We start from the raw sequence: 16,118 nt of genomic DNA, 5'->3' as shown, positions 1-16,118 counted from the left end.
TCCTACACTTCGGCATTCTCTGTCCCTTCTCCTCTGCTCCATTTCTTCCTATTGTTACTTAATATTTTAACATCCCTTGTGATTGATTGATTACATCTGGTCTCTGAATCCCTCCACTAGCAAATAAACTCCATGAGGGCAGGAAATTTCCTTTCATTTGCTATGGAATCTCTAGAACCCAGAACGGTGACTGGCACAGGGCAGATGCTCCGTGAACATTTGTTTAATTAGTTCATTAATGGACCTGGGCCATGCTGCTAAGTTAGGAGAAAGAGAAGGTGCATTTGATGGTTGAATCAGGATCAAAAATTATTTCAGTTTACCAGATTCATAGGCCAAATGTTATACCATAAAGGTAAAAACATACACGTAAATCCCCGTAGTCAAAGCCAAAAGCAAACTCTACAAACAAAAAAGGAGGAGCACACCATGAGAAAACCTAAAGGTTATATTTGACAGTGATTTCACAATCGAATGGCAGGGACGTGTTTTTGATGCAAAAAAGGCTGATGGTCACATTAACAGATGCATGGTACACAGATCATGGAAGATATTAGTTTTACCCTAATCTTTGCTGCTTAACCAGCAATGGGAGAATTGGATTTACTTCTGGGCCACATGCCTAAAAAGACAACATGAGCCCCATTTGGAAAGGAGCCACCTCAGGTGACATCATGTCATGGGAGAAATGTTCATGGTATCTGGCCATTCTTGTCAGTAGGAAAAACTCAGGGAAGACCTAACTAGTTTCTTTAGCTATTTGACAAGCCATTCTGTGGAAGAAGGAACATTCTATATTACTTTAGTCAGTGGAACTGAGACCATCGAGAAGAAGACAAATTTCAGATAAGGATAGGAAGACATGCAAATTGGTGAGAGCTACCCAAGAATGAAGCCACAGCTCCCAGAGGCAGTGAGCATCTCGTCCCTGGGGACACAGCAGGGCCCAGCAGAGAATCCTTGACAGGGGGATTCAGGACTGCATAAAATCAGGTCCTCCATGAAGCAGATGCCAAGGTAGGCTTATAGGTGCCAGAGATCGGAGAAATGGGAGGGGAGGCCAGAGGAAGCCGGGAGAGCCATCAGATCACAATGAAGGAGAGGGCAGGAAGGAGAATTAGATGGGAAGACTCTTAGACTGCCATACTGTACAAAGAAGCATTGGGGAGTCCAATGGGGAGTCCTCGGGCGAAAGCTGCCCAGCAGAAGAGTCAGGAATGGGTCTTTCGAAGCATCCTCACTGCTCTCAGTCAGTGACTGGAAGCAGCCTGTGGGAGACGGGGTGCTGTGTGGATGCGGTAAGTGTTTTTGGAGTGCAGCAGGGGGGGCCATGAGTCAGCCACGCTCCCAGGGGTGGGAGCTCTGACAAGTGCGTTTTCGGGGCCACCTCAAGGTCCCCTAAGGGGAACTGAGCAGGGTCCTGGGTGGACTCTCTGATTTTAAGCCCTCCTAACACCGTGTCTCACACTGTGCTCTCTTGTGGCTCCCGGGACTGTGGACATCTTCACGACAAGTGCTCTGCAGCCCCATCCCCGGCCAACATGTCCTCAGTGCTCCCTGAGAGCCCAGCGAGCAGAGAGCGCAGAGCGCAGCAACCCCCGCATCCAGGCCCGCAGCCGTGCTCTGGAGGGGGATCCGTTAACTTAAAGTGAGGCTAGTAAATGCCACTCCACCACAGTCCCCCAAGAAACCCGTGTGAAGTGGGGTTCACGTGAGGAAATGCCCTTCATAGCTACAGAAGTGCCAGGACTAAATGGAACAGCCCCTGAGCAGAGCGCAGACTGAAGCCTCATCCATTACCTGCCTCTTCCCCTAGAAAGATAACCCTCATTTGTTATTTCCAGACTGTTTTCATTTTACTTACACAGTATGAAAAGCGTCGAATTGGGAAATAAATAATATTATTTCCAAACCGAGATTTTGGAATCGCTTCACAGATTTTGGAATTATTGTCCTGTTTTCCAAATGTTTGGTTTGTGTATCATTTCTTCATTTATACTTGTGGGCTCTTTATTGCAAATGTCCTCATTTGGAAAACTCTGACAAAAGTCTGAATGAACTCGGTTGTTGGTCTGTGTTCATGTCTTTTTGAGAGATGCCTCCTCCCTTTCTTTTGAAGTGCAGCAAAATCCTGCATGCAGTTTCAGAAAGAGATGTTTGCTAGAACGTTCCTTTCTATTGCAGTAATTCTGCACTGACCAGTTCTACTCTCTCATTAGCATCCTTCTCTCCAGGTGATCTCTTCTCTATAGTAGCTCTGCCAATTAATGCGAGACTGAGATTCCTTCACCACCTTCTGTTCAAAAACATTCCCTTGTCCCTCTTGTCCCACTGTTGGAAGCCTAGACTTGTCCTGGTTGTCACCCCCTCCCTAAATGGCTCCAGCTTCCCCAGGCCACACTGTTTTCATGGGATTCCTCCAGCCATCTCTTTTTGGTCAAGCCTTTCTCTTCCCCATGCAAAAAACACCGTGTCCATTCCAGCCCTGCCCTCATATATGTCCCCCTGTCCTAAAGTATCACCTTTTCTCCCCTTTGTTATCCGTACTCCATTCATTATGCAAAACCCACAGGAAGTTCTGCACATCAGCTCTGCTTGTGAGAAAGAAAGGGTAGGTTCAAGCCCAGAGACACTTCTCTCTTCATTTACCTCTGAAAGATGACACTTGTCATGTAATTGGGGGTCTGTTCACCTGCCCTGTCTTTTCCTCTCTCCACAGCCCCTTCCACTGTTCCCATCATGCACCAGGTCAGTGCCACCATGAGGAGCATCACCTTGTCATGGCCACAGCCAGAGCAGCCCAACGGCATTATCCTGGACTATGAGATCCGGTACTATGAGAAGGTGAGCCAGCTCTGCCCACAGGCTTGCAAGACACAGGGCCAGCTACTGTTCAGTGGAGGGTGGCCCACTGAGGGCACAAGTGGGCGGGCTGGAGGAAGTCCTGAGGGAGGGAGGCCAGAGGCTCCTTGGGAGAGTTTGTTGGGTCTCCCTTGACAAAACTTTCCAAAGTCCGGACACTTTCTGTACCAACTGAAGAGAGAATCTACCAGCCTACCACCCTGCTGTCTGAACGGCTCGGTGAGCTGGTATGGGCAGGCCCAATCCCATTTTCCCAGTCATGTGTTTGCTATACCAGTGTAGATGCCACAAAACTGCCAGGTGTCCCCTGAGCTTCCCAAAGATTTTGTGGTTTTGTAGACCAGTGTTTTCCAAAGTATTTGATCGTGTTCTTCCAATATAAATTTGTTTATTTATAAATCATATGCTTGTACTACCGTGCTAGTATATTTGTAGAGATTAAAAACATGTAAATGCGGGGCGCCTGGGTGGCTCAGTTGGTTAAGCGACTGCCTTCGGCTCAGGTCATGATCCTGGAGTCCCGGGATCGAGTCCCGCATCGGGCTCCCTGCTCGGCGGGGAGCCTGCTTCTCCCTCTGACCCTCCTCCCTCTCATGCTCTCTGTCTCTCATTCTCTCTCTCTCAAATAAATAAATAAAATCTTTAAAAAATAAAAATAAAAAAAATAAAAACATGTAAATGGAAATTTGAAAGATGAGGTCAAAATTATTAGAAATAGAACTTTGTGTTTTATCTACTGACTTTCTTTAGCAGCTGTTCCTGGGGCCTGCCGCTGGGCACATGCTGCCAAGAGAAGGGAGATGGTGCCCTGTAGAGCTGGTCCCCTTGGTCTCTGGGTGGGGGGGTGGGGAGCACCATGTTAAACTGTAGCATTTGCAAAATCTGAAGAAAATACCAACCCAACACATTTTTTGTAAAAACACCAGATTCATTTACTTGTTCTGTGAGTACTTGCTATTTGGCAAGTACTACTCTAGGATCTATTAACGATCTAAATAAACAAAGATTCCTGCCCTCATGGGGCTGACTTTCTGATGGAAGGAGACAGAAAATGAACACAATAAATAAAGAGATCACATAGTATGTTAGAAAATGAATCATGCAAAGGAAAATAGAAAAGGCAGAGAATGGTAAATGGGATCAAGAGGGTCAGGATTGGGGGAGGAGCAGGTTGCAGAATTAAATAGAACAGTAAAGGTAGGCCTCTTGGAGCAGATAGGTTCCAAGTAAAGACTTGAAAGAGGTGGGGTTAACTAAGGTCAGGAACACGGCAGGGATGTCCACTATCACCACTGCTATTCAACATAGTATTACAAGTCCTAGCCACAGCAATCAGACAACAAAAAGAAATAAAAGGCATCCAAATTGGCAAAGAAGAAGTCAAACTCTCACTCTTTGCAGATGATATGATACTTTATGTGGAAAACCCAAAAGACTCCACCCCCAAACTGCTAGAACTCATACAGGAATTCAGTCAAGTGGCAGGATATAAAATCAATGCACAGAAATCAGTGGCATTCTTATACACCAATAACAAGACAGAAGAAAGAGAAATTAAGGAGTCAATCCCATTTACCATTGCACCCAAAACCATAAGATACCTAGAAATAAATCTAACCAAAGAGGCAAAGAATCTGTACTCAGAAAACTATAAAATACTCATGAAAAAAATTGAGGAAGACACAAAGAAATGGAAAAACGTTCCATGCTCATGGATTGGAAGAACAAATATTGTGAAGATGTCAATGCTACCTAGAGCAATCTACACATTCAATGCAATCCCTATCAAAATACCATCCACTTTTTTCAAAGAAATGGAACAAATAATCCTAAAATTTGTATGGAACCAGAAAAGACCCCGAATAGCCAGAGGAATGTTGAAAAAGAAAAGCAAAGCTGGCGGCATCACAATTCCAGACTTCAGGCTCTATTACAAAGCTGTCATTATCAAGACAGTATGGTATTGGCACAAAAACAGACACATAGATCAATGGAACCAAATAGAGAGCCCAGAAATGGACCCTCAACTCTATGGTCAACTCATCTTCGACAAAGCAGGAAAGGATGTCCAATGGAAAAAAGACAGTCTCTTCAACAAATGGTGTTGGGAAAATTGGACAGCCACATGCAGAAGAATGAAACTGGACCATTTCCTTACACCACACACAAAAGTAGACTCAAAATGGTTAAAAGACCTCAATATGAGACAGGAGTCCATCAGAATCCTAAAGGAGAACACAGGCAGCAACCTCTTCGACCTCAGCCACAGCAACTTCTTCCTAGAAACATCGCCAAAGGCAAAGGAAGCAAGGGCAAAAATGAACTATTGGGACTTCATCAAGATAAAAAGCTTTTGCCTAGCAAAAGAAACAGTCAACAAAACCAAAAGACGACAGAATGGGAGAAGATATTTGCAAATGACATATCAGATAAAGGGCTAGTATCTAAAATCTATAAAGAACTTATCAAACTCAACACCCAAAGAACAAATAATCCCATCAAGAAATGGGCAGAAGACATGAACAGACATTTTTCCAAAGAAGACATCCAAATGGCCAACAGACACATGAAAAAGTGCTCAACATCGCTCGGCATCAGGGAAATCCAAATCAAAACCTCAATGAGATATCACCTCACACCAGTCAGAATGGCTAAAATTAACAAGTCAGGAAACGACAGATGTTGGCTGGGATGCAGAGAAAGGGGAACCCTTCTACACTGTTGGTGGGAATGCAAGCTTGTGCAGCCACTCTGGAAAATAGTATGGAGGTTCCTCAAAAAGTTGAAAATAGAGCTACAATACAATCCAGCAATTGCACTACTGGGTATTTACCCCAAAGATACAAACGTAGGGATCGAAGGGGTACATGCACCCCAATGCTTATAGCAGCAATGTCCACAATAGCCAAACTGTGGAAAGAGTCAAGATGTCCATCGACAGATGAATGGATAAAGAAGATGTGGTATATATATACAATGGAATATTAGGCAGCCATCAAAAGGAATGAAATCTTGCCATTTGTAATGACGTGGATGGAACTGGAGGGTATTATGCTAAGCGAAATAAGTAAATCAGAGAAAGACATTTATCATATGACCTCACTGATATGAGGAATTCTTAATCTCAGGAAACAAACTGAGGGTTGCTGGAGTGGTGGGGGGTGGGAGGGATGGGGTGGCTGGGTAATAGACATTGGGGAGGGTATGTGCTATGGCGAGCGCTGTGAATTGTGTAAGACTGTTGAATCACAGACCTGTACCTTTGAAACAAATAATACATTATATGTTAAAAAAAAAAAAGAAGAAGCAGAAGAAGATAGCAGGAGGGGAAGGATGAAGGGGGGAAATCGGAAGGGGAGACGAACCATGAGAGACTATGGACTCTGAAAAACAAACTGAGGGTTCTGGGGGTGGGGTGGGGAGTTGGGTTAGTCTGGTGATGGGTATTAAAGAGGGCACGTACTGCATGGAGCACTGGGTGTTATACGCAAACAATGAATCATGGAACACTACATCAAAAACTAATGATGTAATGTATGGTGATTAACATAACATAATAATAAAATAAATAATTAATTAATTTTAAAAAAAAAGAAAGAGGTGAGGTTATTGTGAAGCAGGGGAGAGAGAGGCAACTGCCTATGCAAAGGCCCTGAGGCAAGGTCATGACTAGAGACTCTAGGAGCAGGAAGAAGACCAGCATGACTGGAGTGGTACAAGCAATGGGAAAGTAGCAGGCAGGTGAGAGAGGTAACCAGGGGAGGTGATCATGCTGGACCTTAGAACTTCAGCTTTCCCACTGAGTGAGATGAGGATCCATAGCAGGGTTAGCAGCAGAGGAGAGAAAAAATCTGACTTCCATTTTAAGGGGATCATTCAGCTGTCCCATTAAAAACCAGCCTGCTAGATTGCAATCAGCTAGAACAAGGATGATGGTGGCTTAATTGGGATGGGAGGAGATGGCCAGGGAAATAGTAAATTCCAGATACGGAAACCGAAGACAGAGCAGCAGGATTTCTAGCAGGTTGGACTTTGGATGTGGGAAGGTTTGTGCCTGGCCCAATAAGAAGTCCCTAACCATCATTGACTTAGAAGGGGGCTTGCTGTGGTAGAGCTTGCTTGGGGTAAGGGAAGGGACAGAAGCTCAGCTCCATGTCTAAAACACCTTTGAGATCGCCAAGGAGAGCAGGCAGCTAGATGTCCATGTCTGCAGTTCAGGAGAGAGGACCATCTTGGGACAAGTCCATCTGGCAGTTGTCCGTATATAAATGGTATGAAAGCCCCGAGGCTGGCGGAATTATCCAGTGGGGCATGGGAAATAGGAAGAGGATCAGGGATGGAGACCCACAGCCCTCCTGCATGGAGGTTGTGTTGAATAGTGGAACATGACTGCCTTGGGAAGCAGGACCCTAGCTCCCCAGCTCCTCGGCTATTTTTCCCTTTACATGCAGACCTCCTCCTTTGAAACACTGTAATTAACTTCAACTTCTGATACTATGAAGGAAGCTTATTCTCCCATTTCAGACCACATCCCTACTTCTCAGTAATTTATACTAATTATTAACAAACACACATGCACCAGCAGCTCAATGCCTGAGGCAGCTTCCACACCTCAGTGAAGCATATTATTGTCCTCACTCCAGAGGATAGAATGCTTTCCTTGGGAACATGGAAGATTCTTTGCCAAAGCATTGGTTACCTTTCAGTATGTTACTATGGAACTCTAGACTTCACTTAAGATCTGTTACATTGCCTGGGCCATTTCTAATGCAAATAAAGAAAAAGACATTACCCTGTGAGGGTATTTTGCAATAACCACGGTGATCATAATCCATCGTATATTGATGGATTATGTGCCAGATATTAACAGATACATTAGCTCTGATCCTTATAATAAATAAAAGAAAGATGTTTGCAAGCCAAGTATAATCAATTTATAGACGATGGCACTAAGTCTCAGGAAGATCCAATGGCTTACCCATGACCATGAAGAATCAGAACTACAGACGTTGTTACTATATTCCAGTGGTGTAAACTTCTGAGCTCAGTGTGGAACTAGATAACAATCATGCTGATGCTGAGGATCTCAAAATGAATATGGCCTCTGAAATAAGAGAGTGCATCTTCATTTTAAATCCAAATGCTTCTAAGCAGAATGATCTGCTTCCCTGCTCCACGAGGCCAGTGAATCCTGTCTTTAGAAGATGCAAACATGGGGACATCTGGGTGGCTCAGTCGGTTAAGCGTCTGCCTTCAGCTCAGGTCATGATCCCAGAGTCCTGGGATCGAGTCCACGTTGGATTCCTTGCTCATTGAGGAAGCCTGCAGCTCCCCCTGCTTGTGCACTCTCTCTCTCTCTGACAAATAAATAAAATCTTTAAAAAAAAAAAAGGAAATGCAAACACGGGAGAACTCAGCCTGGTAGACATCCTGGATTCAATCCAAAGAAACAAAACCACAATTCCTCCATTCTGTGCCGCTTCCTCTAAGCCAGGAATCAGCAGAGTTTTTGCATAAAGGATCAGATAGGAAATATTTAAGTCTGTGGCCATACAGTGTCTGTCCCAACTACTCAACTTGAGGTGTTTTTTTTTTTCTTTTAAAAAGGTTTTATTGTGATCTCTTCTTTTTACACCTAACAACTTTCCCCAAAGGGATGATACATAATCTTTATTCTAAAAGGACATATAGATGATGTACTGATAGCATCTGGCCAGGGGTATCATTGATTGTTTTAAGTAAAAATTAAGAACCTCTTTTTTTTCTTTTTCATCCTTGGTGTTGATACCAGCCCAAATAAAGTTTCCAATAAAACTTTATTTACAAAACCAGGAGCTGGCCATGGACCATAGTTTTCCAACACCTGAAAACCCTCCCTGGCATCCCCCTCTCAATCTGCACTTGGAACACCTTTTCATTTCAGCTCTATGAATAGAATCAATGAGACTTTCGTCTCCTCCAACAGCTCATTAATAGAGAGCTCAGATGCCATCGAGCTGATGACACTCCCAGAGCCTCTCCATGTTCATCTCCTTCCCATTTTAATATGCTTCCATTCATCATTCTCTCTTGTTTACTGTCTTGTAGCACTTTTCACTCCTGGTGTCAGCGCTTATAGGCAAACCATGGGAGGAGCATCTACATCTGCTCTCAGCTGTCTTCATGATTAAGCGTTCAGACGTTTACTTGCTCTTCATAATAACTGTCTGGGCCAGAATGGGCTGGGTTAGGCCTTGGGAATTTCTACCCTTCAAATTTTAGGATCATTTTCTCCTAGAAACTCTTTCAGACCTTGGCAGTATCTTGTGCTCGATCGATTGGTTCAAATAACTGGTCTGAAGTGTGGTGTTTATTCATTCATTTAGCACTGAATTGTTGAGCACCCAGGCGGTTTGGTGCCAGCCCTGTGCTGCATGTCAGGGATGGGAGCCATGGTCTCTGCCCTCAATAGCTACAGTGTCTACCTCTCACATGCTTATAAAATCAATCATGAGGGCAAAAAAAAGAAAGAAAGAAAGAAAGAAAAAGCAAGCAACTGTGCTCTTCGCTCTCACTCATTTGTCTAAAGTTGATTAATGGTTTTGAAGGGAGCAAGGATGAATACTCATTTTAATCACTGAACTTCTTGAAGAATGTGTGGGCTATAAAGTGATTATGGGGTAATGTTTTGTCCCCACAATCCAAATAACCAATACACCAAAAGACAGTTTGCAGTAAAAGAGCTGCCTGGTCAGTGTTTTGCTTCTTTCAAGCAGCACCTAATTCCACAGATTCCAGTAAAACCAGAGAATCCAGACAGATACCCGCTACCAGGATTTTGTAGTGATGGGATTTTGTCCTAATTTGCAAGGTGATGAGGTGATTTTTATAGCTTCAGGTCTCAGATCTCCAGTGCGTTAAGATAGTAATGACCAAAGCTCTGGATGATATTCCTTCTGTAGTGGACAGCCTTCTTTCTGCTGGATCCTTGATTGGGAGTGGGCGAGGGGGGATCTTCCTTCTTTTTAAATAGATCAAATGATGGATGGGCAGTTCCTCCCCAGGAGTCTTTCCCAGAGGCCGATGGATAGCCCCTCCATGAGGACGAACATGTAACCTTCAACTGTCCCTTCAAGCTGGCCTCTAGCCTGTGGTCCCTTTAACCTGCTTCTGAAGCCTTTGTCACCACCCATGTGTCACCACACTCCAGATAGGCCCAGTGGCTTGCAGGCTCCTGAATCTCTTTAGATCTTGGTTTCCACGTTCTGTTCAGTTCTCGCTCTCCACATTTCTCCATGTGGCCAATTTCTTTCACCTGTCATGACTCAACCAATGTCACCCTCCCAATCTCCTTATCAGCCTGAGCTGGGTGACCTTCTGCTGTTCCCCCACAGCTCCCCCAAGCTGCCTTCTGCCAAGTCACTCAGTCAACACTACTGTCGGCGTCTGCTCATTTGCTGGTCTGTCCCACAAGATTTTGTGTCCTCAAGGAAAGGGGCCATGCCTTGGTCCCTGCAGCCCACGTATAGCTCCCAGTACATGCTAGTGTGTCATAAATGCAGCTGCCTGGCCCAATGATTGAGTGGATACACACCCTCCCCTTTGGAAAGTAGACGTTTACATATTTTAAAACAATGGCATTTTTTTTTTTTTATCATTGCACTGTATTCTTTGGTCCTGGCTCAACTCCCCAAACTTCTGTGGCTTGTCTGAGGATGTGGCTTACACACCTCTTGCCATCAACTTTCCCCTCATCTGTCACCATGCCTCTCGAACCACTGTGCCTAGAACTCATCACAGAGCCCCAGACGTGCACATTGGACTTGGGAGCTTCCCTCTCAGTGACCCAAGCTCTTCATTTTCACCGATGTCCCCATTTTGCTCTAAGATTTATGGTAGAGACAGGGGCAGGCCCAGACTTGAAACTTTTGTTTGGAGATAATGCATAATCTCTAACATGTGCACATGGAAATGACCAGAGGGCAGGCTGGTGTATACGAGGGAGCTGAGGGTAAGGTATAATGATAAAGAACAGCAATGAAGAGAGTCCATGGAAAGCCTTCCTGGAAGAGGAGGCCTTAGAGGTGTGGGCATAGGGAACCTGCAGGGTACAGAGGAGCACTGGAGAGAGGTATTTCAGACTGGGAAAACAGCCTAAGCAAAGGCCCTGGGGCTGGAGGTGTTACTAGAGGGACAGCGAGGTGGCAAATTCGGGATGTGAGATTAGAATTGCTTCATTATGAAGGACCTGCCAACCTAGATTTAAGAGTTCTGTTTTTATCTGGTAATAGCTTTAGGGAAGGTCAAAGATCTTTTTTAGAAAAGAAGTTGGGACTTGGTGGGGTGGGAGTAGCAGAAAAAATGGGAGGCTACAAAAGTGTAGGCACAAACCAAAGGCTTCATAAGATCAACAGCAAAGAGGAAGCACCCTTGAAGAGCACCCACCACGGGCAGAGGAGTCAGAGGGACGAGAAACAGGAGCAAAATCTGTGCACACCAGAGGACAGTCATGTGCGGACAACAGGGACTGTAGAAGACAGGGTGGAAGGTGCTGGAGAGAGTGATGGGGGCAGGGGGCTGACCCCTCGAATAGGTGAGAAGGGGCAGGGCCTGCTCTCCAGGGAGAAGGGACATGCCCTCCTGATGCTGGTGGAGGGGGGGAACTGAAGGTTGCAAGCCAGCCAGACAGAGACACAGGCCAAAGTGAAGGCAGAGCAGGTAAGGGAGATAGTCCAGAATGGCCTCAGGCTCTGTAGCAGAGTGGACACTAAGCCACTCAGCTAAGGATTAGGACTTGAGGGAGCTTAAGGTGTGATCTAGAACAGCCATGGTGAGGCGTGACCAGGAGATCTTGAGTGAGGAGAGAAAAGACGAGGCCTCAGTAGGAGCAAGACAAAGGGCAAATGTTGTCCAGTTTGCTTCCACTGACTTCAGAGACACCACAGGATTTTGCAAACCTGCACATGCTTTGTTATTCTATCAATGAACCCTGGAGCGGGAAGGGGCAGAGAATGACAATGAGCCTACCAGCCAGGCTCTGAGAGCCCAGCCGTTCGCTCAGAGCCTTCTTTTTTAGAGCACCGCCACCTCGTGACACAGAGCTGATTCTTCATTCCCTTGGTCCAGGCCAGACTGTCCCCCATTCAGAGGGGGGGCCCGGGGCCAGTGATGGCTTCCAGCAGATGGGGCCTGGGTGCTCCAGGGTGGAGCAGGTGTGGATGAGGCACTCAGGAGCAGGCTGCAGACTGTTCTTGCTCTTTTTCAGGAGCACAATGAGTTCAACTCCTCCATGGCCAGGAGCCAGACCAACACAGCACGGATTGATGGCCTACGGCCCGGCATGGTGTACGTGGTGCAAGTGCGTGCCCGCACGGTGGCCGGCTACGGCAAGTTCAGCGGCAAGATGTGCTTCCAGACGCTGACGGATGGTAAGAGGCGGGCCAGTGAACTGCTACAGGGCCAGTGCTTGGGGGAGGGAAAGGAGACCCAGGAGGCTGCCCTCAGAGCCCCAAAGCCAACCTCTCGAGGGAGTCCGGTGCCGTTCCCTTGCCTAAAAAGGGCTGTGCGCATTTGCGTGATTCACAAGGCAGGGCATCTGTCTGAAGTCTGGCCTGTTTCTGTCCTAGCATCTCAGGGGTTTGCCTTCGAAGGGTCTCTGCACCACATGCAGGGAGGTCACGGCCGTGAGACCCACACGTATCTCGAGGGCCATGTGCCCTCCTGCCTCTGGATTAGGCCCAGTGCCTCCGCTACTTTACCCTCACTCCCACTTCACCCCCTATTCTGGGGGACTGGGAGCTGAGCCTAATTGCATGAGCCAAGGTCTCCAGGAAGGAAACAGAGGGGCAACACTGGGGGTGCAGCTGTCCCTCGTACCCAGCATCTCAGCTTATTTGAAGCAACTTCTCATGGGACTGCAGTAGGTTCTGTTCATGTGTCACCAGAGATAAAAGACACTGTCTTCCAAACCGTCCCCAAGGCCAGAAAGTCTGTCACCCAAAGTACTTCCACCTTTGGGCTTTGTTAGTTCCCTATTATAACGATCTCTCTCAGTCCTCGAGACCACCCTTTTGAATGGTTGTGAAAAATCTGATTTCCCTGGAGCCTGAGCATCGAGCATGGGGTACCTGCCTGTGCTCACTCACTCCCTTTGTCAGCCATTTACCATGGTGCATGCTTTTGTTTATCTACTTACTATCTATCTGTTTTATTTATTCATTCATGAGCTGTTGCCTGATAGTTTTCCAAATATCAGTATATTCTCACCCTCCTCAACTGAAAGCCTTTACTTTTTCACTTATTATTTACATTATATACAAAATAGTTTGCCCTTCCAGACATTTTATTTTAGGCCAACACTCTCTGACTAGGCACATGATAGGACTTATATTGACTCCCATTACAATTTTTAACAATTTAAAAATTCACCAGAAACATTTTAAAAATCAGATAATTTCATATGAAAACCATAATGTGCTTTTTCTTGGGAAACATTGCAAAGAAGCTGATGCTGGTGGGCATTCTAGAGTGAGGGCTCTGCCCCTGAGCTGGGAGGGGGCTGCCCCCATGGAGGGTCTGCACCTTTCCAGTGATTTGTACCCAGATACTTTCACGTACTGTCTGGCTCCTGTAGGATTGGCGTTTGCAACCCATTTTGAGGGGTTTTTTTTAGGTGAATCTTCACTCATATTTTGAGGATGGTGAGATGGGGTGGAAAGGCAAGCCAGTTTATTCAGATGAATAATGCTGCCCGTATGAAAAGAATGCAGGCTGTCTCCTGTTCCTGAAGGACTCTGTCCCCTCTTTGCATCTCACTTACCATCTCGATTTATGGGCACTTTGCATCAGGAAGTACAGGATTAAAAACCCAAAACTCAGAATTCTCTGAGCCCTGGTCTCCTGGCAATTCTGCTAGACAAACCAAGAGGTAACAAATTTCTCCCAAGAAGACTATTCCTTTTACATTTGGCAGTTAAGTTTTATAAACCCAAGAGAGGCTAGATGTAAGAGAGTTTTGGTAAGTGGCCAAATTCAAGAGTATTTATCTTAATGACTGAGGTTCACACCTCGGTAGTAATTAAGTTCACTGAAGCATCGGGCCCTGTCTTCAGCACAAAGATGAGTCTGAAGGGTGATCAGTATAGGGTCATTGGAGCAAGGGGACTTGTGGGATTCTGCCCAGGGTCAAAGACCAGGCAGGGAACCACCACATGGTGGCAGAGCCACAGTGTGCCTACTTTTGACTTACTTGCTTTTTTTTTGTAACCCATTCATAAAGCATGGTATTTGCATGTTTATCAAACAGTCCAGGTGATTCTTAGGCTCCCTGGTGTTTGAGAATTATCCTTCAACTCTGTGAGCCAAAGAAGACACTTCTACAGATAAGGGTGTTGATTCTTGAAGGTTCTCACTCTTTAGAAATCAATTTTAAAGACTGAAGGTCACATTGCTTTATGCAGTTTTTAAGTTATAAAGGTGTTTTTATGGACTCTTCACTGTGGTTCCTTGAATTTCCTTTTTTTCCCCCCAAATTATTTTTTTTTTAAAACATGCGTGTTACAGAAAGCTCTCAGCTGAGGGAAACTGAAACTCTACCCTCAGTCTTTAAAACTGATATCTATGGAATGGTTGCCTTCAAGAACAACATCCTTGTCTTTGGAAGTCTCTTTCCCCACCCACCGAGTTGAAGAGCGGTTCTTAAACTTTGAGAAGCATGGGAATCACCTGGAGTATTTGGTAAACATGCAGATGTCCTGCTCTCCGCTCAGAGGTTCTGATTCAGTAGATCTGAGGAGGGGCCCAGAAATAGTCATGTTTAATCATCGGGCTTGGGTGATTCTGACGCAGGGCATGGGGAACTTCACTTCAAGAGCTATCGCTGTTAGGGTTGCCAGGTAAAATACAGGACGGCCAAATAAATTCGAATTTCAGACAAAGAACCAACAGTATTTAAGTCCAAGTATCTCCTGTGCAATGTTCAGGGCACACTTAGACTAAAGCATTACTCATTGTGTATCTGAAATTCAAATGTAACTGGTGGGCCCGTATTTTTATTTACTATATCTGGCAACCCTCACTGTAGTAGAACATATAAAGCTTGATCTCTATATGCCTCCATCCTGAGCACCAGGGGAAAGAATAACCACTGTGTCAGCTGGGCCAAGTGGTTTCTACAGATTAAGGCAAAGAGTATTAATATTTGGGGCACCGTGTGATAGTGCAGACATTGTGAAATGTGCCTCACATAATCTGATCATTTTATTAGTGCCTTTTTTTTTTTTTTTTTTTTTTTTTAGCAGAAAGGAGTCTGCGGGTCGGAGGGACTAAAGACTTTGTCCAAGAGCACAGGGCTGGCACAGGGGAAAGCCAGGCTTTGGGCGAGCTCTGTTGGCCTCTGTGACTCAGGGACTTCCCATCCATCTGCGTCACACAGCACAGTTCTGACCTTGAAAGAGGCCTTGACCCTGTTCTCCTTCAGTGGGAACTGTGGAGAGCTGGGCCATTTCCCGCCGTTTCTTTATCCCCCACAGCATCTGGCGCAGGGCTGCCTGGCCGCAGATATTCTGGAAATACCTGCTCCGTGAATCCGTGCGCCCTGCTGCATTTCAACACCTTTGTGTTTTAGGAGATACTCCCGCAGTGGTTTTCAGTCTTCCCCTTAGAGTTATCCTTAGCGTCACTGACCGGCCTGTGAGAGACCTTCCAAATGAGGGGATGTAGATTGGAATCACCTCTGCTGGGGGGACGGATGTCATCAGCATTTGGTTCCGAGCTTCTGTCACCGCTGTTCCGTTTTTATTGTGGCTGTCATTTGGTTTTAGTCGTCTTTGTCTATTTGTGACTTGAAGATCACTCTTTGCTTCAGTTGGGCTCTGAAGCAGAGAAGCCATACTCCACATGTACAGATATATATCTATATATATTTATAATGTCTTTGATGTCATGCACTGAGTCCCGGCGGTATGCAAAGGGCACACAGGAAGGACTCTAATGGCACTTTGTCCCCTAGATGACTACAAGTCCGAGCTGAGGGAGCAGCTGCCCCTGATTGCTGGCTCGGCGGCCGCCGGGGTGGTGTTCGTGGTGTCGTTGGTGGCCATCTCCATCGTCTGCAGCAGGTAGGCTTTCCACTTCGGCTCCCCCCTGCTCGCCTTGGGCCCAGGAGGCCCCTCTCCACGTGCAGGCCCCTCGACAGGACCTAACATTCACAGACATGCTGTGAAGCTCATGGTCATCCCTCCATCTCAATCCACGGGCAGCTTAGAATTTGCCAGATT

At 45.8% G+C, this 16,118-nt stretch overlaps 1 protein-coding gene across 1 annotated transcript in view; it reads left to right on the top strand.

Annotated features, from left to right (window-relative positions):
- The window catches only part of EPHB1 (EPH receptor B1), a 427,022-nt gene that overhangs the window by 329,577 nt on the left and 81,327 nt on the right, over positions 1-16,118 (top strand). Inside the window, exons 6-8 of the mRNA XM_045903730.3 lie at positions 2,720-2,844; positions 12,107-12,269; positions 15,851-15,959. Coding sequence (XP_045759686.2) covers positions 2,720-2,844; positions 12,107-12,269; positions 15,851-15,959 — 397 coding nt within the window. The remainder of the gene's footprint in view (positions 1-2,719; positions 2,845-12,106; positions 12,270-15,850; positions 15,960-16,118) is intronic.

This window comes from Mirounga angustirostris, unplaced genomic scaffold (genome assembly GCF_029215605.1).
Source record: "Mirounga angustirostris isolate CCGP_5_RB_7025 unplaced genomic scaffold, mMirAng1.0.hap1 SCAF_1, whole genome shotgun sequence".
NCBI classification, from domain to species: domain Eukaryota; kingdom Metazoa; phylum Chordata; class Mammalia; order Carnivora; family Phocidae; genus Mirounga; species Mirounga angustirostris.
This window is presented reverse-complemented; position numbering and strand designations above follow the sequence as displayed.